This window comes from Lissotriton vulgaris, chromosome 1_1 (assembly GCF_964263255.1).
Source record: "Lissotriton vulgaris chromosome 1_1, aLisVul1.2, whole genome shotgun sequence".
Lineage (NCBI taxonomy): Eukaryota > Metazoa > Chordata > Amphibia > Caudata > Salamandridae > Lissotriton > Lissotriton vulgaris.
In genome coordinates, this window is record NC_141685.1 from 1,345,248,794 (window position 1) to 1,345,273,214 (window position 24,421).

The 24,421-nt window shown below is 45.6% G+C and overlaps 1 protein-coding gene across 1 annotated transcript in view; it reads right to left on the reverse strand.

Annotated features, from left to right (window-relative positions):
• The window catches only part of KIF5A (kinesin family member 5A), a 660,796-nt gene that overhangs the window by 34,108 nt on the left and 602,267 nt on the right, over positions 1-24,421 (reverse strand). Inside the window, exons 26-27 of the mRNA XM_086966580.1 lie at positions 18,555-18,637; positions 6,428-6,455 (exon numbers count right to left, since the gene is read on the reverse strand). Coding sequence (XP_086822706.1) covers positions 6,428-6,455; positions 18,555-18,637 — 111 coding nt within the window. The remainder of the gene's footprint in view (positions 1-6,427; positions 6,456-18,554; positions 18,638-24,421) is intronic.

Sequence of the window (24,421 nt, forward strand, 5' to 3'; positions counted from 1 at the left end):
TCCACATAGCCACAGACTAGTTTGGCTGGTAAAGGACGCAACTGGGTATTAAAATCCCATCTACAGAGAATATAAGTCTCATATCTCTCTCTTTGTCAAACCCAATGATCACACAACTTCTATCTTAGTTGAAAAGGCAAATGTAGTAGTTAATTAGGACTACTCTGTGATCTCTATCAATCTCTAACTCAATACGTTGGTAATAGGGGGATCAAGATACTTAAAAACACTTTCTCCTTAAGGTACACACAAAAGAAGATACAAAGCACACACCCATCCCTTAGGGCGTTAAGTCATTGCAGGTTGTGAGGGAGTATGATAGGTAGCAAAGACATTTAAAAATGGAGTGGGGAAAGCCCAAGTCTCCTGCAGGCTAAGAATCGCAGCTCCTTTTACAAAAGTCAGACACGCTTACCCACTTTATAGTTGAAACCTGCAATGTTCCAATACAAAATCTTTACTGTGTTCGATGTGCCAGTACTATTAACCAATTTTTCCTCCATCTCATGCTGAGCCCCTCTTTCTGTTTATGCCACTCTGCAAGCTTTTATTCACAATATCATATATTTCATTATCCTTGTTACCCGACTTACTATACACACCCCTCATCTCTCATCACATGGTTTCTTGGGCTTGCCTTCCTGTCCCATGTAACTTGGGCCTATTCACTGAACTGATGTATTAGCGTCAGGAACAAGAATCTGTAGGAGATGGAAAGGTAAAAGCCCTCGGCAGTCCAATGCCTTTCAACAAATTTGACTTTTCACAGGGGGTTTATAAAAGAAGCAAAAAGGGACCACTCTAATTTCAGAAAGGGGGCACTCTAATTTCAAAATGACCATACTGTTTATCACACAATTTGGAGTGAAGATATTCAACCAGTGCTGGTGATTTAAATTTGAATGACACCTTCCCCACTAAACCTTTCTCCGGTCTGCCTATCTGGGACACTCTGCAGTTAATTATGACATTGGCATATAATCTACTATGAAGGCCCACTCTATATCCTAGCAAGCGAACAGCTTTATTTTTTAATTCAACCCAAGCTTTCACCCTTTGAGGTTGAAGCTCATGCACCTTCACTAGAACGCCAACATATGGGGTTGTTTGTGGGAATAAGTCGAATCTAGCTAACTGGTCACCCTTCTTAACATGCTTTTTCCTAGACTACATGGTTTCACTGGGCTTACTTTGGGCTTCTCAGCAGCTCTGCACCTCTCCCTTCTTACAAGGTTCAGTGAATATGAACTTTGGACTTTTCAGATTACTCAAGACATGATGATTATCAGACCTTATCTTGGGTTTGATAAACCTAGTACCTCTTTCTGTGTGTTTAAGACAAAACTTTTATGTATATATTTTACCCTCCTCCCCTCCGCCCCTCCCCACCTTGTAATTCATTCTAAATATGAGTTAACTTGCTGTCAACCTTTACCATAAAATATATACTCTTCCTTATAAAATACTTCATAAGATCAGTAACTACCTCAATCTTGCTGTCAACCCACACCATAAAATCGGTACCATTCCTTATGAAAGACTTCATAAGCTCAGTAACTTTCTCAATGATAAAAGAATGACAGATCATAAGGTACTTTTGCTTCAGCCCAGCTTATACCTCCCCTTGCCGTAACAATGCATTCTGAGCAGTTATGCCCTTGAAGCCTGACTTTTGGGCAGTAGCAGGATATCCCTTTATTTTCTTTTTAGTGGGCAGTGAATTGGGTTGTCGGGAGGTTGGGGAGTCGATAATATCCTGGATTTCCTTCAATATGCAAGAATTTAACATTTTACTTGATACATGACAATACCCATCTAGTGCTCCCAGCCTACTACCTAGCGAGCATCCCGTGTACCGGCACCAGATTATCCATTAGATTGCTCTGCAGGGCAAATGAGCATGCTTTGTAGTGCTAAGCCTCTCCTCCCAGGGGCAAAGGATGCTGGTTGATGTAGTGCCCCTTCCACAAGGCCACACAGCATCACAAGGCCACACACACGGCAGCAGGGATCAGTGAATGGCCTGGCCCTGTGCGGCAAACAAGCGAGCTTTGTAGCACTAAGCCCCCTCCTAATATGTACAAAGTATGCTGGTCGAAGTACTGCCCCCTCCACAAGGCCACAAACAGGGCGGCAAGGGTCAACGAAGGATGAGTAAGACTCATCCTCAACTTAGAAGTTGTTGGAAATGTGTCCTTTCTGAAGGGTCACCAGAGATTTTTGCCTTCTGCTGCTGATTCCATTTTTTTGTTGGCCACAGGACTCTGTGCACTTTAACCTGCTAAATAGAAGTAAAGTCTGTGTGCTATGCCCTTTAAACTTTATACATTTGGCATATACATAATTGGCACATTTAATGTACTTATACGTTCCTAGATTATGGCACTCTCTGTACTAAGGGATAGTAAATGAAATGCCACTTGTGGGCTGCAACGCTCATTGTGCCACCCGCTAAAGTACCTCTCTAAAACATGTCTCAGGCCTGCTACTGCAGCCAGTAGAAATGTTTTAAAACTGGCATTTAGACCTGGAAAAATAACCTTTTGTCAGGCCTAAACTTTCCTTTTTAATACTTATAAGTTACCACTAGACTAAGCCGTAACTGCTCATAGAGATGGGGGCATGGTATTTAAAAAGTAGGACAATTTATTGGATGTTTTACATGTCCTGGGAGTGAACAAACTCATTTTACACTGTGGGAAAAACTGGCCTCCCATAGACTAACACTGGTTTATCTTATTACGTTTAATACGTGATTTAGGGGAAATCCCACTTTTAGAAAGTTGGCATTTCCCTACCTAAAGTTTCTAGGGCCTAGCTGTGAGGGGTCAATAGCTCTTGGACTGCTGAGGGCTCTCCCACTAGGAAATGTGTATTGGGGCATGACTGTGGACAAAGGGATATGGATGTAGAGGGGAGTGGATCTTCCTGACAGAATGGCTGGAGAGGAACAGTGCCCTGCCCTGATTACACTGAAAAGGAACCTGCCCCAGCACACACCAATGGAACCTGACACCAGGCCTACCCCTGCCTTTTGTCCCACTGGCCAGGCTGCAGCCAAACCTAGGGAAGAAGGAAGAACTGGCCAGAACTAGTTTGGAGTAGACAAGGAAATGCTCTGTACCCACAGAATGGAACTGGGCATAAAAGTGGCAACCCCAGAACCTGAAATCAGAACATTTAGAATCAAAAGATTCAGAAGAAGGGCAGTCCTGTTGTCTAAAGACTTAATATTGGACAGGCTTGCTTTGAACTTAGGACTCCAGAAGTGACTCAAAGGGTCAGTTGGCTGACATCCTGTTTGAGCTACAGAGACACAGCATGCTTTCAGGGGCCTTTACAACTTTTCAGCTGCCCCTATGCAACTAGACCTGACCTTGTGCCATCTGCTGGACTCTGTGGTAGTGAGTCCTGACTCCCAATTACTGTCCTCAAGGTACTGCAAGGTCTTGGAACCCACTGGAGGTAATGTGTACTTCTCCATGCTTAACTGATGGTTTCACCGGATGTGGCACAGAGCGACGCTTAGCCTCACATAACAGCACAGTGTAGCTCCTGATTGGCGGCACAGCCCTATCTGATGCAGAGCAATGCAAACCCCGAATTGCATCACAGTGCAGCTCCTAATTGACTGCTTTACTGGATCAGACACAGAGCAATGTAGAGCCTTGCATCGCAGCACCGCACAGTTCTGGATCTCTGACCTCATAGGATCCAAAGCAAAGCATTGCAGCACGGCGCAACCCCGCACCAAGGGCTGAAGGTACAAGTCAGCCTGAACTTGTGACTTTGCGCCATTCCAGCAGGATCAGACACTAACAATTGATGCTGTTTTTTATCATAACACTGGTTCTACTGATTGGATATTTGCCTTTGTGGTGTGATTCTATTTAGTAAAATATATTATTTTTTTCTAAATTGGTTTGGGGGTTATCTTGAATTGTGTTTTCACTTTTTTACTGTTTGAGTGTTGAAAAAATACTTTACACATTGCCTCGAAGTGAAGCCTGGCTGCTTTTGTGCTGAGCTACCAGAGGATTAAGCACATGGTTAATTAGGGACTTTTGTGGTTCACCTTGATAATAAATTGTCATTATTTATTGAAGTGGGTTCTCACCGCTTCAACAAATAACACAACTACTTACAGAAATATGAGGGTATGACCTCTTACCATAACCAACTCCATTGTCTTTCGGATTCATAAACAAATTATGTTCAACTCAGCGTGTATGGCATACAGGATTTACAACTTAGTCCATCCTCCCTGATCAAGAAATGTGTAAATTGACTTGGTCATGCCCTATGATCTCAAAGTCAGGTGCTTTTTGCCACCCCAAAAATCAGGACTTAAATATTGGGTGGTAGGACTTTTATGGGTCAAGCTATTGAGCTGTGGAGTATCATTTCTCTCAGCATTCATTCTGAGCAGCGACGGCTCGTGGAGGGAGTTACGGTGGGGCAGGAGGGTGGGGAGGGGGAGGGGCAGGGCGGAGGTTGCTAAAAACCGGCATATGGATAATTGCAGGTAAGTAAACAATTTAATTAATAAAACGAATTTCGTAGTGCGCCTTGCATCGCAAAATGCAATGCAGTGCGAGCTACGAAATTCGTTTTATTAATTAAATTGTTTACTTACCTGCAATTATCCATATGCCGGTTTTTAGCAACCTCCGCCCTGCCCCTCCCCCTCCCCACCCTCCTGCCCCACCGTAACTCCCTCCACGAGCCGTCGCTGATTCTGAGTCTAATATTCGAAGATTCTGGGAAAAACTGAAAACGTATCTATTCTCTTAAGAACTTGGAGCTGGTTCCAGCTTTCTGGCAGTTCTTGTTCTGTGGTGATCATTACAAAATGCCCCTCAGTGGCTGTCCATGTGATTGGACGAGTGCTGTATAAGTAAGTATATAAACATAAACATACACAAAAAGGTATACTTTTGGCACCCAGTTTATTGTCGTGCTGTTGAAAAAGCCTGGTGGTGTTGCAGAGGTCCAGAGCCTTGCCATCTAGCACCTACTGACTCTGTCAAAACGTATGTTGAAGCCTAATCTTACAAAAACTGTGGTTTTTTCTCGACTGCACTCACTGCCATCGAGAAGGGGGTTTTGCTAGAGATCACGGGCACCTCTTCTTTGCTTGATAACATCGTTCGTAATCTGGACCTATTCCTTGGTCTATAATTCATTGAAGAAAAAGGTTTCCAAAGACTTTAGCACTTGTTTTTTTACAACTTTCTTTGTAGATTTTTATAAGGTGCTGATATGAGAACGAAGAAAGCATTTGTTTTAAAGCCATTAAGGCAGTTCAGTTGCATTTTCTGTACCTTGTTTTCTCAGTTATGGACTCCTCAAAGATATGCTGCTTATTACAACTCGAGAGCCTGAAGAAGGTGATAACTTGCTGTACTGATCCACAACCACATGTGGCAGTATTCCTGCTATAGTCCAACATGACTGGAATAAACCATGCTATTTACCTTGAGACTCCCATAAACATTATTCATTACCTGCAAGTGGTCCAGCATGCTGCAGTAAGTATGGTAGTGGGTCTCTCCAGGTGGAATCATATCGCTTTGGGAACTTTACACTGCCTTCCCACCCACAGCAGGAATATTTTCGAGCTAATGACCATCGTTCAATCAATCAAGTTTCTAGTAAAGCGCAAATACTCACCCGTTAGGTCTCAAGACGCAGAGTGGAGTTGGGGGTGTTAACAAGGCCATCTATGCAGCACTCCTGAATTGTAGGCAGTTCACTTTAAGTGGCATGCACTTTGCTGATCTCCGATGGTACCGAAAACTAGACCTGTAACCTTTAGGACAGGAGTCTCATGGTGGCAGCGACTACGGGTTACAAAATGTTCTCTTTTTTTCCTTGCGAGACATGTCTAGTTTGATTCGGTTCAGAAAAGGACTCAAATTCTGGCTTTGTAAACAGTAAATGTTCACGTGATTTGTGCTGTAGTTAAAAGGTTTAAAAGTGAGTTGTGTTATTTCTTCTTTTTTCATTTTAGCTTTTGATATGTTATACCCTATTTTGCCAAGAAGCTTACAGGATGGGAGTCGAATAAATACATATAACATATACCACTCATAGAGCCGTTGCTGTTGAATCAGGAAGGTCAAATTCTTAAATGCAAACACACAACTCACAGAGACAAGCACACAGTAAACATACAGTAGAGTACATTTGGAGCAGAAATGTGAAAGTGACATGCACCTGTTAAACCAAATATGGATGGATCACATCAAACACACAGTCTATTATGCTTAATATTTATTAGCCAATCATTTGTCAGCTCTAAGAATCTCAGAGCCTGTGACCAAGGCTGTTGTGTGAATTTATTTTTGTATATGCACTGATAACGTGAAAACAGCAATGTAAAACACAAAGAACAGCACCACCTGGAAACATGCTGATGCCTCACCTGTTATCATTGATGTCTGTAGCATTGCCTGAATCCGCCGGATCAAGGGAATTACCAGAGATTAGAAGAACATGGAAACAGAAGATGAGAACATTGTCAGTACCCGTTACCATGCCAATATCACTGTAGATAATGCTAAGCAGCCCTCATCATGTTTGAATTTTTGCTGAGTAAATATACTTGTTACTTTGGAACAGGAGACACACAATTTAAGCTCCACTCCTATGCATCATCAAAGAAGCAATACTTACTTGCATTAGCACAATTTATCTACTGTGTGCCACCTTCCTTAACCTTATTAGTGTAAAGTGAGGCACCAAACATATTGCTGAAATGTATTCCCTGTAGAAAGTAGTCATTAATATAGATGTGAGCTCTAATATTTCCATTATAATGTTATAAATTGTAGTTCTCATTTACACTTTTTTTTTTGTTTGAGAATTTTTTTTTAGCATTTTAGAATAAATACAAGACATATGTCATATGAAATGTGAGACAAGATAATATCAAAAAGAAGTACTAAAACATATGCAATGAGTAATAAAATGAAGAATGAAATGATCCGAGAAAGAAGACAGAAAGGAGAAAAGAGAGAAATAGGAGAAAGAGAAGAGAGGATAGAGGAAAGAACAAAAGGAAAGAAAGGGGCAAGAGAAGGGAAGGGAAGAGAGAAGGGGGAGAAGGGAAAGAGAAGTGGGAAAACTGAGAATCAATCAAGAAGAGATTTGGAGGAAAGATAAGTGGTAAAGGGAAGCCAAAGGAGATCAGATTTGATCTTCAAGGGGACAGAATAGGATGAAGCGATAGCGATCCTATGTTCATCACAAACAAAGTTCCACCAAGTGTGAGTAGAAATGTTGGAATTATCTTTCAAACATGACAAGATAACTTTAAATGCAAGCGAAATAAACAGGTCCAACAATTTCGCAGAAGACGAGATAATATCTATACTCATTTACACTTATATTTGTGTACTTAGAGTTTTACTGATTTTTCAGAAATTGCATTTCTTGTGTACTCATGTACTCATCTATTAATGTTTGTAATAATTCTATAATCGTGGGTGCATAAATAAGCATGTATTTCTGTGTACACTGACTATTTTACTAAGTTAGCTTAACCTAAGGCCTTAAGAATTTGGTCCTTAATGTTTAACCTTCAACGTGAAAGTTTTGCTCGCAATGCAATGTTCTTTCTTTTGCAAGTGCATTCATATGATTTCATAGCTCGTGAAAGGCGTATTGTGTATTAGAGATAGTGAGATCTGGGAGGAAAACATTTGGCAAGAATGAGAGGCGCTAACGTACTATGAGAAGACTCCTATTTATGTTGTATCAGGAGCATGGAAACGTCCAAGGTCGGCTTGATGTTCAAACTTTAGGATGGGAAAATCGAGGGAAGATGCCAATTTCTACTGTGAGATGGTGGAAAACAACTGGAATTGATGAGGTGGAATCTTGAATGTTCTGTGTGTTTAATTGGTGTTCACACTTTAGTCTGTAGAGCAGATACCCTTTGGACTCTGAGTGGTTTAGACCTCTCTGCTCTTATTTCCATTGTGTGGCTTTATGCTACGCATTGTCCTGATTTGGAGAACATTTATTAAAGTATCCACTATGCTAACACCATCCTGCTGTCCCTGATTAAACTAGGTTTCCCTAGTGTTCCTTCGGTTTATGATAGTTTATGTGACTTTAGATTTATTCGTGCATAGACGAGAGGATTGAAATCTGAACACTGATCAAGAAATTCTATTTCTTATTTTTTGTATTGCTGCAACTGAATTTCTGGTAGTGCTTGAGCTTCTAAGACTTAATTTTATTTATTTTCTTGAGATACATTTATATTGGTTTGGCCCTTAATATGTAATAAAACTCTTTTAACTTTAATTGTCGATTGATTCCTAGTCCTTAATGTGTGGCTAAATGTGTTACACTGTAAATCGAATTGTTTGATTGATGTTAACTCCCCTTTACCTCTCAGGCAACTATAAAACGTTTAACCGCAGGATAAATGGTAAGGCGGGCCCAGTGCTCCATCAGAACCAGTGCGAGTGTCTGTGATAAAGCGTTCCTCCCTCTTCACCGATGTAACTACTGCCATGATGTTTGCTCATTATTATTTCTGGACTACTTGTAAAAGTTGCAGCGCCGCTGGTGGCAGAACTCGATCAGAATGTGGGGTGAAATATCAAGACTGGGCCAGTGGTCCCTTTGTCATTGTGCTAATAAGATTTTAATTTGCTCTCCAGCCTCTGTAACTAAAAGATGTATGTACAAACAGGTTACATTGCCTTTATCAGCTTTCTAACTAGTTGTATATAAACAGAAACAAGGCAGCTGCACCACCAACATGCAGAGATACACAGTGAATTTATCAACTGCATGCAAAGAACAAGGAACACAATATGGTTATATCAACCACCGACCAGGAATAACATAAACAAAATGGCTCAACCCACGAGGGGACGTATTAGCTGTATGGCATAATTTGCCTGTTTGGCCTTTGTGCAGAACGCGGCCTATGGCATATAATGTGCTGCCCTGAGGGCAGCCACGAGTAAGCAGAACATTACTATGGCTGCTGCTCCTTCTTTTACAGTGCAGGTGGTACACGGCCTGCACTTCAAAAGGACAATAGAGATCCCCTTTCAGGCAGGTGCGGTGAGTCACTGCTCTCCTCTGCAGGGGAATATCTGTATGGTTCAAGGGATCACCTGTACCCCCATTCAGAGGGCTCCCTCAGGCTGGATGGCGCACTGATTGGGAGCCATTTCTTTGAGGTGTACAGTCAATGTGCCTCCAGACAGCCTCAATGTCTTTACCCCTGCATCTATAATGTGGTGTGGGTGCAGACGAAAAATGTTTCCCGCATTTGGCTGGGGCCACGCCCCCATGCACATGAGAGAACACCCCCTGAAGATACTGCTGGTGCTATATATGTTCCTGCACTATCTACATTACAGAACGGGATGCATGAGCATCTGCAGCCCCTTCTGTAATGCTTCAGTGCCCAAAGGTGCAGAAAACTGGCGTTCAGGATTGTTGGATCCCTCCCCACTTAACCCCCACCCTCAAAATGGTTCCATCAACCACATGAATCTATATAAGAATACTCAACAACGAGGAAAGAAACAAAATCAATTCTGCCACAAAATTATGATACCTACAATTTAAATGGAGACAGTTTGTTTTAATTTGCCACACAGTCAGAGGTGAGATGGTTTCACCACCCACATATCATAGGAACAGATGAACAAGTTACTTAAATTCGGTAACGCCTTATCTGGTAGAGACTTTAACTAGGCACAGATTCCTTACCTTAGAACTATTCCCAGGCGTCAGACTGAGTGCTGGTAGGTGGCATCGTTCAGCTCTGTGTTGCCTCGTTGGCGTAGTCCGCACTGTAAGTGACACACGTGCCTATATAGGCACCACCCCAGTGCACTGACGTCACTTTCTTTTCACGACTTTTCATGCCAGTTGCACAGTGCCAAGGAAAACACTGACCAATGGTGTGTGGAACTAAGGCACTAAAAAGGGAGTAGTCCTGGACCTATAAATCCATTCACAGAGCAGGGACGATAGGCGGGTCGGTAAGGAATCTGCGGCTAGATAGAGGCTTTACCAGATAAGGTGTTACTGAAGGTAAGTAACTTGCTCATCTGAAACGGACTTCGAGTCACAGATTCCTTACCTTAGAATGGATACCAAAGCAGTACCTTTCTAGAGCTGGGTCTGCAAACTTGATTTAGACTAGGAACTCCTGCAGGAGCAAACAGGAAAAGTGCCTGCTCTGATGGACTTGACTGTCCAGGAAGTAATGCTTGGTGAATGTATGTAGTGAGGCCCACATTGCTGCTTGGCATATGTCCAGGACCGGAATTCTGTGTGATAACACATTGGTCACAGCCTTTGCTCTGGTGGAATGAGCATGCAAACCCTCTGGGGGCTGCTTCTATGGCTAATGCATAGCAGATCTTAATGCAGAGCACAATCCATGGGGAGATGATTTGTTTTTGCACGAACTTCACTTTTTTGGCTCCGACATATTCCACAAAGAGTTGGTCGTCCACCCGGAAGGAACTGTTTGGTGTGGTCAAGGTAAAACAACACATTCTTTTTTAGTCCAGATGGTGGAGTCTCTAATCTGCCTTTGAGGGATGAGGTGGAGCATAAAAGGAAGTCAAAGTGATGGACTGGCCTATGTGGAACAGAGTAAACACCTTCGGCAAGAAGGATGCTCGGTCCAAAGGACCTAGTTTAAGAAGAAAGGGAAGTATGGAGGCTGGGATGACAGTGCTTGCAGTTCACTGACCCTCCAGGCATGTACTTGCCACAAGAAAGTCCATCTTCATAGTGAGAAGCATAAGAGGCAGTTAGGATGGGAGAATATATTAGAAAAGTAAGAACCAAGCTAAGGCATAACCCACCCTGCTACTGCGACAGGAGATCCTCCTGAAATGGCAGCCTGATCGGCGGACCGGTGGCTATGCTCAACAGCTCAGGATACCACTCTCTAAGCTCAGTTTCAGTCAAGAATGACTTGGTCCCTGTTGTTCCTGAACTTCTTGAGACCTCTGGGCAGGACTGGATAAGGGTGGAAAAGAGTACAGGAGGCCGGACCTCCACTCAAAATGAAAAACATGTGTGAGAGTGGTCTTCGAATCTCCAGCAAGCAGAGCTGCAGACATTGTGCGTTCTCAGTGGTGGCAATCAGATTGAACCAAGACTCTTGCCACTGCTGAAAGAGTTCTTCCACCATCTCCGGATGGTGATGACATTCATGATCTGCTACGATTCAGAAAAGGGGGTGGTGATGAACAGAGTGTCTGAATTAAGCAGACCACTCTTACCCAGTCCAAAGATCAGGGCTTGATCCATCACCGTTATTTATCTCACTGCACCATCCCAGCTCAGAACCTGGCTATACGCAAATCAGTCTGTCCCTGGCCCAGTGCATCATGGGAACAGGGCAGACTAAACTACCAAGCCAATTCTTCACCAGAAAGGAGACAAGCTACCGGGGACCGGTTTCTGGCATTTCAGCCGTCTTCGGCCCGGCTTGCTTGAATACTGATGGTGCAGTGAGAAAGGGACTCATGTCTGAGTATACCCTGCCACACCTATAGTGGCCAAAAACGATTCAGAAAAGGGGGTGGTGATGAACAGAGTGTCTGAATTAAGCAGACCACTCTTACCCAGTCCAAAGATCAGGGCTTGATCCATCACCATTATTTATCTCACTGCACCATCCCAGCTCAGAACCTGGCTATATGCAAATCAGTCTGTCCCTGGCCCAGTGCATCATGGGAACAGGGCAGACTACACTACCAAGCCAATTCTTCACCAGAAAGGAGACAAGCTACCAGGGACCGGTTTCTGGCATTTCAGCCGTCTTCGGCCCGGCTTGCTTGAATCCTGATGGTGCAGTGAGAAAGGGACTCATGTCTGAGTATACCCTGCCACACCTATAGTGGCCAAAAACGATTCAGAAAAGGGGGTGGTGATGAACAGAGTGTCTGAATTAAGCAGACCACTCTTACCCAGTCCAAAGATCAGGGCTTGTTCCATCACCGTTATTTATCTCACTGCACCATCCCAGCTCAGAACCTGGCTATATGCAAATCAGTCTGTCCCTGGCCCAGTGCATCATGGGAACAGGGCAGACTAAACTACCAAGCCAATTCTTCACCAGAAAGGAGACAAACTACCGGGGACCGGTTTCTGGCATTTCAGCCGTCTTCGGCCCGGCTTGCTTGAATCCTGGTGGTGCAGTGAGAAAGGGACTCATGTCTGAGTATACCCTGCCACACCTATAGTGGCCAAAAACGATTCAGAAAAGGGGGTGGTGATGAACAGAGTGTCTGAATTAAGCAGACCACTCTTACCCAGTCCAAAGATCAGGGCTTGATCCATCACCGTTATTTATCTCACTGCACCATCCCAGCTCAGAACCTGGCTATATGCAAATCAGTCTGTCCCTGGCCCAGTGCATCATGGGAACAGGGCAGACTAAACTACCAAGCCAATTCTTCACCAGAAAGGAGACAAGCTACCGGGGACCGGTTTCTGGCATTTCAGCCGTCTTCGGCCCGGCTTGCTTGAATCCTGATGGTGCAGTGAGAAAGGGACTCATGTCTGAGTATACCCTGCCACACCTATAGTGGCCAAAAACGATTCAGAAAAGGGGGTGGTGATGAACAGAGTGTCTGAATTAAGCAGACCACTCTTACCCAGTCCAAAGATCAGGGCTTGATCCATCACCGTTATTTATCTCACTGCACCATCCCAGCTCAGAACCTGGCTATATGCAAATCAGTCTGTCCCTGGCCCAGTGCATCATGGGAACAGGGCAGACTAAACTACCAAGCCAATTCTTCACCAGAAAGGAGACAAGCTACCGGGGACCGGTTTCTGGCATTTCAGCCGTCTTCGGCCCGGCTTGCTTGAATCCTGATGGTGCAGTGAGAAAGGGACTCATGTCTGAGTATACCCTGCCACACCTATAGTGGCCAAAAACGATTCAGAAAAGGGGGTGGTGATGAACAGAGTGTCTGAATTAAGCAGACCACTCTTACCCAGTCCAAAGATCAGGGCTTGATCCATCACCGTTATTTATCTGCACTGGGACAGGAACAGACTAATTTGCATACAGCCAGGTTCTGAAACTGGGATGGTGCAGTGAGCTAAAAAACGGTGTTGGATCTAGCCCTGATCTCTTGACTGGGTGAGAGCTTTCTGCTTAATTCAGAGACTCTGTCCCTCACCACCCCTTGTTGTAAATATTTTTGTCCACCCTAAGCGTGGAAGGGTATTCTCAGATGTGAGACCCTTGCTCATTGCACCATCAGGATTCAAGCAAACCGGGCCGAAGACGGCTGTAATGCCAGAAACCGGTCCCCGGGAGCTTGTTTCCTTCCCAGTGTAAGAATTGGCTTTTGTAGTTTGGTTTGCCCTGTTCCCATCATGCACTGGGACATGAACAGACTAATTTGCATACAGCCAGGTTCTGAAACTGGGATGGTGCAGTGAGCTAAAAAACGGTGTTGGATCTAGCCCTGATCTCTTGACTGGGTGAGAGCTTTCTGCTTAATTCAGAGACTCTGTCCCTCACCACCCCTTGTTGTAAATATTTTTGTCCACCCTAAGCGTGGAAGGGTATTCTCAGATGTGAGACCCTTGCTCATTGCACCATCAGGATTCAAGCAAACCGGGCCGAAGACGGCTGTAATGCCAGAAACCGGTCCCCGGGAGCTTGTTTCCTTCCCAGTGTAAGAATTGGCTTTTGTAGTTTGGTTTGCCCTGTTCCCATCATGCACTGGGACAGGAACAGACTAATTTGCATACAGCCAGGTTCTGAAACTGGGATGGTGCAGTGAGCTAAAAAACGGTGTTGGATCTAGCCCTGATCTCTTGACTGGGTGAGAGCTTTCTGCTTAATTCAGAGACTCTGTCCCTCACCACCCCTTGTTGTAAATATTTTTGTCCACCCTAAGCGTGGAAGGGTATTCTCAGATGTGAGACCCTTGCTCATTGCACCATCAGGATTCAAGCAAACCGGGCCGAAGACGGCTGTAATGCCAGAAACCGGTCCCCGGGAGCTTGTTTCCTTCCCAGTGTAAGAATTGGCTTTTGTAGTTTGGTTTGCCCTGTTCCCATCATGCACTGGGACAGGAACAGACTAATTTGCATACAGCCAGGTTCTGAAACTGGGATGGTGCAGTGAGCTAAAAAACGGTGTTGGATCTAGCCCTGATCTCTTGACTGGGTGAGAGCTTTCTGCTTAATTCAGAGACTCTGTCCCTCACCACCCCTTGTTGTAAATATTTTTGTCCACCCTAAGCGTGGAAGGGTATTCTCAGATGTGAGACCCTTGCTCATTGCACCATCAGGATTCAAGCAAACCGGGCCGAAGACGGCTGTAATGCCAGAAACCGGTCCCCGGGAGCTTGTTTCCTTCCCAGTGTAAGAATTGGCTTTTGTAGTTTGGTTTGCCCTGTTCCCATCATGCACTGGGACAGGAACAGACTAATTTGCATACAGCCAGGTTCTGAAACTGGGATGGTGCAGTGAGCTAAAAAACGGTGTTGGATCTAGCCCTGATCTCTTGACTGGGTGAGAGCTTTCTGCTTAATTCAGAGACTCTGTCCCTCACCACCCCTTGTTGTAAATATTTTTGTCCACCCTAAGCGTGGAAGGGTATTCTCAGATGTGAGACCCTTGCTCATTGCACCATCAGGATTCAAGCAAACCGGGCCGAAGACGGCTGTAATGCCAGAAACCGGTCCCCGGGAGCTTGTTTCCTTCCCAGTGTAAGAATTGGCTTTTGTGGTTTGGTTTGCCCTGTTCCCATCATGCACTGGAACAGGAACAGCCTAATTTGCATACAGCCAGGTTCTGAAACTGGGATGGTGCAGTGAGCTAAAAAACGGTGTTGGATCTAGCCCTGATCTCTTGACTGGGTGAGAGCTTTCTGCTTAATTCAGAGACTCTGTCTCTCACCACCCCTTGTTGTAAATATTCATGATCTGCTAGGCATCTGCAGCTGACTTTGTCCACTCTGAAGTTTCAAGATCCTGCCAGGTTTTGAACCACCAGGGAAATGCCCTGACATTCCAACCATGTCTAAAGACGTAGCGACTCTTGACAAATGATCCACGACCACATCCTTCCCTGTTTGTTGCAGTACCACATGGTAATGGTGATGTCTGTGAACACCTGCACTAGCCTTTCCTGATGGAGGGTATAAAGGTCTTCAATGCCAGTCGGACGCTCGGAGCTCTAACAGGTTGATGTGGTGGCTGAATTCTGCCGGAGACCAGAGGCCTCTGATCTCTACCTCTTCCAGATGGTCGCCCCAGCCCAGAAGTGACACATCTGTCACTACTGTTAGATCTGGTTGGGGAAGGGAGAAGGGGCTGCTGCTGACCCAATCACAGTTTCATAACCACCACTACAGATCTTTTGCAGTGCCCTCTGACATCTGGACCATATCTGAGAGATTCCCCTGATACTGCACTCACTGGAACTGCAGGCCCCACTGCAGAGGGCGAATATGCCTGAGACCTTGTGTCACAAGCAAAATGCAGTAGGCCATGAGGCCCAGCAGCCTCAGAATCAGTCTTACTGAAATCCCGGAGAAAGGCTGAAACATCGGTAACATAGCCTGAAACTGCACTATGTCCAGAAAAGCTCTTATGAAAGGGAGCATCTAAGAAGGCTATCTGACCCACGAGGTCTGTGGGCACCTCATCCTCAGCCATGCAGGGGCTGGGAAGTTTGCATGCTGTGGTGGCTGTGCGGGTGGAGATGCAGCGGAAAACCCCTTCCATGGCCACAAAAGGAACGTAAGGCAGACTGGGGTTGGCAAGGGGCCATGGAAAGGCCCAAGAACCTGGCTGTAGCTCCGCTGTCTTTGAAGCTCTCTAGCGCTGAGTCCGCCTTGTCTCCGAATAGATGGGAGCCATCAAAAGGCATAATCATCAGCGAGGCCTGGACATCCACAGAAAAGACAGTTGTTCTCAACCAGGCATGGCGCCTAAGAGCCATTGACAATTAAACTGATCTAGCTTGTTAGTCTGCCATATCCAGCCCATAGCGTATTGCGAACTTAACTACAGCCCTCCCATCAGTAATAGCTTGGGAGAGTATGGCTCGGGCCTTCTCCGGGACCATAGGCAGCACCTGCGCAACCGAGTACCAGAGCATATGGGAGTTTTGGCCCTAAAGGCAAACAGTGGTCAACAACCGTCGTACTAGCCTGTCCCAAGGTATCCAGCTTCTTCAGTTCTCTGTCCAGTGGAGTGGTACGAGATGCACCAGGATTTACTCTGGAAGTGGAGGATTCGACCTCCAAGCTCTCCTGGGTACAGTGTTGGGTGAGGAAGTAGGGGTCCCCATGGGCGGGGTGATGGCAGCAGGTAGTTGTCCTATTCACAGAAGGGCTTTGACCAGGCCTGAGTAGGACGTTCATGAGGGATTCATTAAACAGGAGAGGGGTTCAGATGGGGTGATTCCCGGCTGAAGCACCTCAGTCAAGATGTTTGTCTTGACAGCCATTGAGGAAAATTGAAGGTCCAGGACCTCATCCACACTCCTATTCCCCATAGCAAATGAGGCTCCCACCTCCCTAGCCATGGTAGGAGGAGAGACAAAGGTAGTATCTGGGGAGGTGCTCAGTCCACTGGCATCTGGCAAATCCTCACACCAGGTGCCCTCAGTGACAGGGGCTGGTATTAATCAGGGTCCAGTGGCCCCTCCCAGTAATCCCCAGGTCCTAGCCCATAGGAATATAGCATAGGTTCCAGCCTGGATTGAATGCCTGTAGTTGGCACCAGAATCGCCGTTATATGATGCCCATCTGGCTCTGTGTCGGGGATGAGTATGGGGGTGGCGCCGCTGGTGGTGAGGGGACGACGGCTGTGGTGCCGGTGCTAGGGAAGGTCGAGGTGGTTCAACTAGCAGCATTCTGCAACTGTTCATGGATCAAAGAGACCCTTCTGGTGCTGGGGGCAGACCCACTGGTGAAAGACCTGTAGGAGCCCCTCCCAATATTGCGGTGCCCGAAGGTGCTCCAGCGGGAATGGGCCACTCAAATATGAGGTGCATGGCCTCATTAAATTCTCTAAGTTGGGTGGGGGTCTCTTCTGAAAATTCAGGGAGGCGCGGAGACGGCCATGGTACTGGCTCAACTGCGGAGCCAGGCCAAGAATGATGATGTTCTCTTGTCATGTTGGATGATTTCAACAGACGGGACGAAATTGTAGACCTCTTCGACGTCTTGTTCTTTTTGAGCTTGTGGAACTTGCCCACACACCCGGACGACTTCGAGGGTGACGAGAAGCTTTTGGAGTGGCTCCGCGACTGATCCGGGAACCTTCCTCTCAACCGGGATCAAGACCATCTTTGTGTTGCATGTTGAGTGGCAAGGAGCTTGAGGTAGTGCTCCCTCAAGGCCTTGGGTGCATGGTGCGACAATCGATGCAGGTCTTTGTGTCGCGCTTGAGGCACCAGAGGCAGACGAGGTGTGGGCCCGTCACCAACATTTGACAGTGACAGGCTCCATAGGATTTAAAACCATCCTTTCTCATGGGCAGCCATACTATATTAGGAGACAATGTCTCAAAAATCTTTGACAAGGTTGAAAAAAGGCCAGTTAAAAGGTGACGGGCAGATCTTCTATTGCACTGACTGGCGCGGAAAGAAAAGAACTGACATCAGTGCGCTGGGGTGGCACTTATATAGGCTCCATGAACGTCACTTTCAGCACTGATGACGCTATGCAGAGCCAATTGACGCCACTTACCGGCACACAGGGGTACTGCTCACAAAAAAAAAATCTGGATCCAGCCTGACACCTGGGGATAAATAAATGGTAAGGATTCTACGACTAAAAGTCTTTATCAGATACAATGTGACTCCAATAACTACATGATCAGAAACTAATGCCATGACAAACTTTACTGTGAATAAAATTATATTTTTCAACTGCTGGACAAAAACAAAATGGCCCTTGCAAGCATGCCCACAAGTGTTCATGTGGTGTCCATGTCAACTGTATATTATTAATATATCAGGAGAATGTTCTAAAAATGTCCTATTGACTGCGCAAGAAATGCTGATTTAAAAACATAAATGGAACAAGTTTTTCAAGATACTCCATCTGAGCACAACATTAAAGTTCAACTTTACACGCATGCAACAATATTTAGTAAGATGTACCATATGACAAGCAAGCCTCACATAGGTCCAAGACAGCCACATTTTCATGATAACTATTACTTTTCTAAACAAGTGTATGCCAAATACGTACATCTATCTTACATGGATATACTGAATTTGTGGCCTGAATCTGGCTCTCCTGGCCTATTAGCAAGCATTACTGTTCACATGTACACATGATAGCTTGAAATTTCGATAAAGCGATAGAGCTCCATTAGGGGCTTCTTTTAAAGTGGCTAAGCGCATCTTTGTGTCTGACTGCATATATGTTAACACATATACTTAGGTTATACTCTTTAGGGCCGGCCCTGTCCTACGGTGCGCGGCATCAACATGTAATCTGAGTTCCTTGTTAGATTACAACGCAGCTTCAGACCCATGGATTCCCCATGCAGCTGGCTTACCGTTGTCCACATTTAACTTCCGATAGGGTTCCACGGTGCTGCTGGAGGAGCTGCTGTCATTGGCTGAGCATGCATTTGTTGGGCTAGAAACAAAACCAAAGTGTATCTTAACAACAACATATGTATTTCCTAACAAGGGTCATTCTCCTGTTTACTCTTCCAACTTTCAATTCCCTTTCGACCACAAAGGAAAATATGTGTTCTCTTTATTCTTATTGGGTAGAATATTCATGTCTTGTTTTTATGTTTTTGGTGGATGGGCAGTGCAAAGAATAAACTCATTCATTTCCTGGAGGAGCAGGTATTGCACAGTGGGTAACACAAAATGAAGTGACCTCCTTGAAGAAATGTGTGAGGAGCCCCCACATCTCACACACCTTACAGATATTCATTGGCCTTTGGCTGAATGCCCCCCCCCCCTAGCATGTTTGGTGGACACCTAGAGAGTTGGGGCCCCTAGAGCTTAGGGGCCCTCTGTGCATCATAGCTTGTGCCTGTGCAATGCCCTGGCATTTCATGGGCACAAGCTATGGAAGCTCTTCTCTCATTGTCCTGTAAAAGGGCAACCTCCAAGGAGGTTGTTCTTGACCTGTCACACACTCGACGTTCTGCAGAAGCTGCCCACAGGAGAATATATTGTGATAGGAGACTAGACAATGATTGAAGGTGAACTACAATACCACCCCAACACTGAATTCACAAAATTAACCAAACAAACCTCAAGACTGTTGAACGTTTATTTACTATGTAGGTGTGCTGGCAATATGATAATGGATGGTAGATGTTGATACTCGATGTCCCAACACACCTTGAAACATTACGAAAAAGGGAATTGTTTAGCCTATCACCCGAGTAGCATGCTGCCCGGTCTCTAGACTATAGTGTGTGTTATTTAAATTATCTGGATTAGTATGTACCATTATGACACAATGTTCTAACTCAAATTAAGAGAGATTCTCAAATTCTGCTGAGTTGAAATGTGAAACAATCTGCTGCTAGGCTTCCGTTTCTGTACCCTGATGCTCACTCAGCCCTGTGCTCTAGTACAAAAATGCACGCTTCCCCCATTTCACCACCCTTCCCTTGTTTAGTGCTGATTGTGTAATTATGGTCCGAACTATTACTACGCAGTGCTCAGTGAGAAACAATTCCGTATCGAGTAGAAACTGTGTACCCAAAGTGTCCCAAAGTAATTGTGCTGCTGGTGCTGTCAATAATATGTATTACAGCAAACAAATGATGGACAGAATGCTGACAATGCAAACTTTCTCCCCCATTCAAAAGATCTGGGTTAAATCCATTGCTCTTTTGCTCACCATGCCACCCCTGTTTAGACCCAGTCATATGCAAATCAGTCGTGCCCCTGTGCCTCATGGGAACAGTCCAGACCGAATTGCCAAGCCAGGTCCTCCCTGGACCGGAAACAAGCATCTTAGGACCGGTTTCAGGCATGTCACCCTTCTTCAGCCAGGATATCTTGAATCCAGTGGCACAGTGAGCAAGGGACCCACGCCTGTCAATGATATGCAAGCCTGTGTTTAAACTACTGTTAGGCAGAAGGCATGAGTATATTATGTGATGTTACATTTGGGGCCAGAAGGGCTATTTAGCTTGGGACTAGAGCTCAGAGGTACCCTCAGCTACAGACACTCGTTAATATTTTGGTATCTGATACAGCTATAAATATGGCTTGAGACATCAAAGACCAGAAGTGACTGAGGTCTATGTTAACTTTCTTGAGTGGGACTGTGGTTGTGTTGCATTACCTTTTAGTTAGTGCATGACCTTAAAGCACCACACCGCTTTCAGGGTAATGGTTGTGAGAAAAAGATGGATGGTTAGAGAAGTAGTCACCCAAGTACCGAGGACACTAGTATTGGAGGTTATGGTGGGTGGGTAGACTTAGAGTAAGTCTAAATGGAAGAGGTATGTGTCCAACTGTAAAAGGAAGAGGATGTAAGAGAGGCACTAGTGGAGGTCTGCTTGCAGCTGATATCACCATGGAATCTCACGAGTAGTGATAGCCGATATAACTGCTCTTTGCATATGTTGGGGGGGTGGAAAGGCAGACGTTGTGGGTACAGATAGGGCTTAATACTACATTGTATGAGCACTTTTTGTAGAAGAACTTCTCCATGTAGCTAGGGCAGGATATTTGAAAAACTGCAACATCGATTACAAGTGCATGGATATTTGAGTACTATTTATTGCCACCGATAAATAAACACACCCTAGAGGGCATTTAACGCCTTAACCGCGGCAGTTTTTCCGCCACGGTGCAGGCATACTATTAGGCGGGCGGGGCTCTGTCGGCCGTTGGCCGACGGCAGCACTAGCGAGGTAGTGCTCCGACGGGAGCATGCAAGGGGTTAATAACCCCAATTGTGAGTTTCTCTTTTTAAACGTAGTAAACGAGAAAACCGCCATTATCCACAATTTACTAAGCATTTTTCATCCAGTCAATTTCAGCTGGTTTGACCTGTTGAAATGTATTGGGGGAAAATCTGGCTGTTGATAAATTTCGATTGGCTCATTATTCTGACACCCGTGCAGACAGGCACTTGTGCTCGAGGCTTTTATGGGTGAGTGATATTACTTTGAAACTGATCCTGTAGCCTACTTCAGCTCTTGTTGTGCCCGAGAGTTGGCTTGACATAGTCAAAGCTGCAGAATTTTATTTGATATTCGTTTTTTGTCTGGTTTCAGTAAAGCCTAAATTACAGGATATGAACACAAAGACAACTAAAATCTGGTTGCAAAAGTTTACAAAAGGCGATTTTTGGAGAATAATGTTTTGAGAGTAGTAATTTTTTAGATCATTTTTTTTGAGGGACGAAGGATAGAAAAAGGGTGAAGATCATTTCTGCGTTTTGATTTTTTGCTCAGGGACCGTATAGGAGCACAAGTTTGGAAGTCGAAAACAAAATGGATCCTGAATCTCACAAGAGTTTTATTTTTTCTTTGGTTTTCCACTGTAAGGACATCACAATTATGGAGAATGACTTTGAAGTTGCTGAGTTAGAAAACAAAATGCAACAGTGTTGCCTGCCCAACAGAAACAGAATGACCCTCCCAGACCATTGGTATTTGAGTCTTCAATATTGGGTGCCAGGCATGAGAAGCAGCCATCTGTAAGTCCTGGAGATCTGACCTTCAGGTGAGAGAGTCATGCCTAAGCTATAAACCTCCGCTCTGCTTGTCCAGAGGTGTCACGCTCCATGAACAGCTAGACTGTATACTAGGCAGGGATCTGAAGTCCTTCAAGGCCATCTTTAAATCATCGGACTAGTCAACGGTAGCCACAGAAAATCACAATGACACAGTGTGCTGCGACTGATGAGGATTGTTCGAGATAGCAATCCAGTGTTTCACTTGCAAAAGAATAACTGCCACATGCATCAACAGAAGGAATTGCGATTCCTAAATAGCGATTTTTAAGGAATCGCTATTTAGGAATCGCAAAAGCCAATGCATGTAGGATTCGCTATATAAATAGCGATTCCTACACATTCCTTAATTGCTACTCGCAAATTACTAGTCGCAATTAAGGAATCCCTTCCCATTCATTCCTATGGGCCTGGAGGCCCATAGGAATGAATTGGAGATTGCATGAGCAATTTGCGAGTACCAGTAGGTACTCGCAAATTGCTCATGCAATTTCAAGGGTACAAGGGTGTCAAAATGACACCCTGTTGCACCCCTGAAATTGATCTGTGCACATATGTTGCACACACAAATGCCCTAAGGGCATGTGTGTTCGCAACATGAAACTTTGAAAAATGCACAAAAGTGCATTTTTCAAAGTTTTTGCAAATTACCATCAAGTTCAACTTCATGGTAATTTGCTACTCCTATTAGCGAAATCCCAAATTTTTTAACTTTAATGCATTGCTTTTAAGGAATCTCAATTTGGGATTCCTTGAATTCAATCGCAAATAAGGGAATCGCAATTTAGAGATTTCTTAAATTGCGATTTTTGCATTTGGGATGATTGTAGGAGAGTAGGGTCTGCTATCCTATGGTCACCCCAATTTTTGCTTTTTGCTTCACTGGTTTTCGACTTACTGAGGCTGTGGGCCTGCTAATCAGACCCCCAGCCTGCTGTTCTCTCTCTAAATTTATAATACATGTGCTATAGGTACATACCACAATTGGAAATGGACTCCTTGTCAGCCCCTGTACCATGCACTATAGGTGCCCAGGGCATAGGTGCCACCAAGGCCTACCAGGGGCTGAAGCATAGCTTTTGCCACCCCTGGCTGGTTCTTAAATTGACACAACTGGCTGATCACTCAGCTGGGGCAAGTGGGTGTAATCACCCCTTGCTTAGATATAGTATACCTATATCTAAACCTATATCTGGACACATATATAGCCTGTAAGCCACTCCTATGGAAGGCCTCATCAATCCTGGAGGCAGAGTGCGTGGTTTTATGTGAGATGGTGCTCTGGCATGAGCTGAGCCTGTCTGCAGCTGTCGGGAACAACTCCCTAAGCTGATCCGGGATAATGCCATACCATATACTCTTAAGCGCATTATAATCCTCGCGGTTATATAGCAACTTTGGTTTGGCTTTATCAAAACATGTCGTGTAAGGTGTCATACGAATTGGAATACTATCCCCTCGCCAGTTCTGGCGACGGGGATAGCATTCCACCCTTCTAGAGGGAGAAGACATGTTACTTTACTGAAACGCGGTTGATTTAAAATGAGCCTCAGATCCACAAAATGGATGCCCCTGCCACAGACACGGGTCTGACCTCCTGCTGCTGACCGAAACCCGGCAGAGGAGGCCTGGACAAAGAGTTTCCTGTCACAGGGCGGTGTCAAACCACCCCAGACAGGAGATAGTGGATTGGAGTAGGGAGGTTTCAATGAAACCAGACACTGCCTGGGGAGCACAAGGCTGCCCCTTGCAGGATCCGGCCAAACCGGTTCTGGGGCCTCCCAGCCCCTGTCCCAGCGCGGCCAGGATCAAAGGAGAGGGGTGTAACCACCCCCTTCCTGGGTCCCACCCATAGGAGGGGACCTAGCAGGATGTCCAACCCCCGAGATTCGAATAAGAGGGGGAGCAGTCCCAACGGACCTCAGATCATCCTGAAGAAACATAAGAAACGAAATCTGGACCCTTCGACTTTCTACACGACGTGAGAAGACTGAAGAATCTCCCTTGTGGTCAAGGAGTGACCACCCTGTGCAAACAGGCACCATCCAGCCCTCGACCCTTGCTTTGTTGCAGTTCCCGCCGGAACTCGAGCGACAGAGATCGACGAGATCAAGCTTGCCTGCCTTCTACCTGCCCGATCCACAGTCCCTGCAGAGCTGAGACCCGTGGAGGCGACCGGAAGCGTGGGGCACGCCATCTTGAAAAGGCCACGAGACGCTGACCGTGCGGCCCACGAGTGACCCTCGAAGCTGTACACCGGGGTTTGAGAAGCCCCAGCCCCGAGCTCCACTTGCACCAAAGCTCACCCCTCCACACTCGACGAGTGCTGCGTGGGGCCCTTCTGCTTGTGTGCGCTCGACGCGTTGGCCCGGTCACTTGCCAGCTGGCTTGTGGCCCCTGTGCCGACGAACTTCGAGATACGACTTGCTTTTCTGGTTGCTCCAGATCTGCACCAGCTCCTGTGAAAAGGAGCACCCACTCTGACCCTCCTGGTTCGAGTGATAAGCAATCTCCCGGTTCCGCGTGGATTGCTTTTGCCAAGTGCTGTTTGCTACAATCTTCAAGCCGACGGTGCTGACGGCGAGAGCCTACGTGGGACAGATCGTGACCTGCTCCTGGACGTCGCAGATGCCCCAGAGCCCACGTGACAGCGGAGAGAAGCCTATCGACAACCGCCTGATTGCGCCCGACATTGCCTGG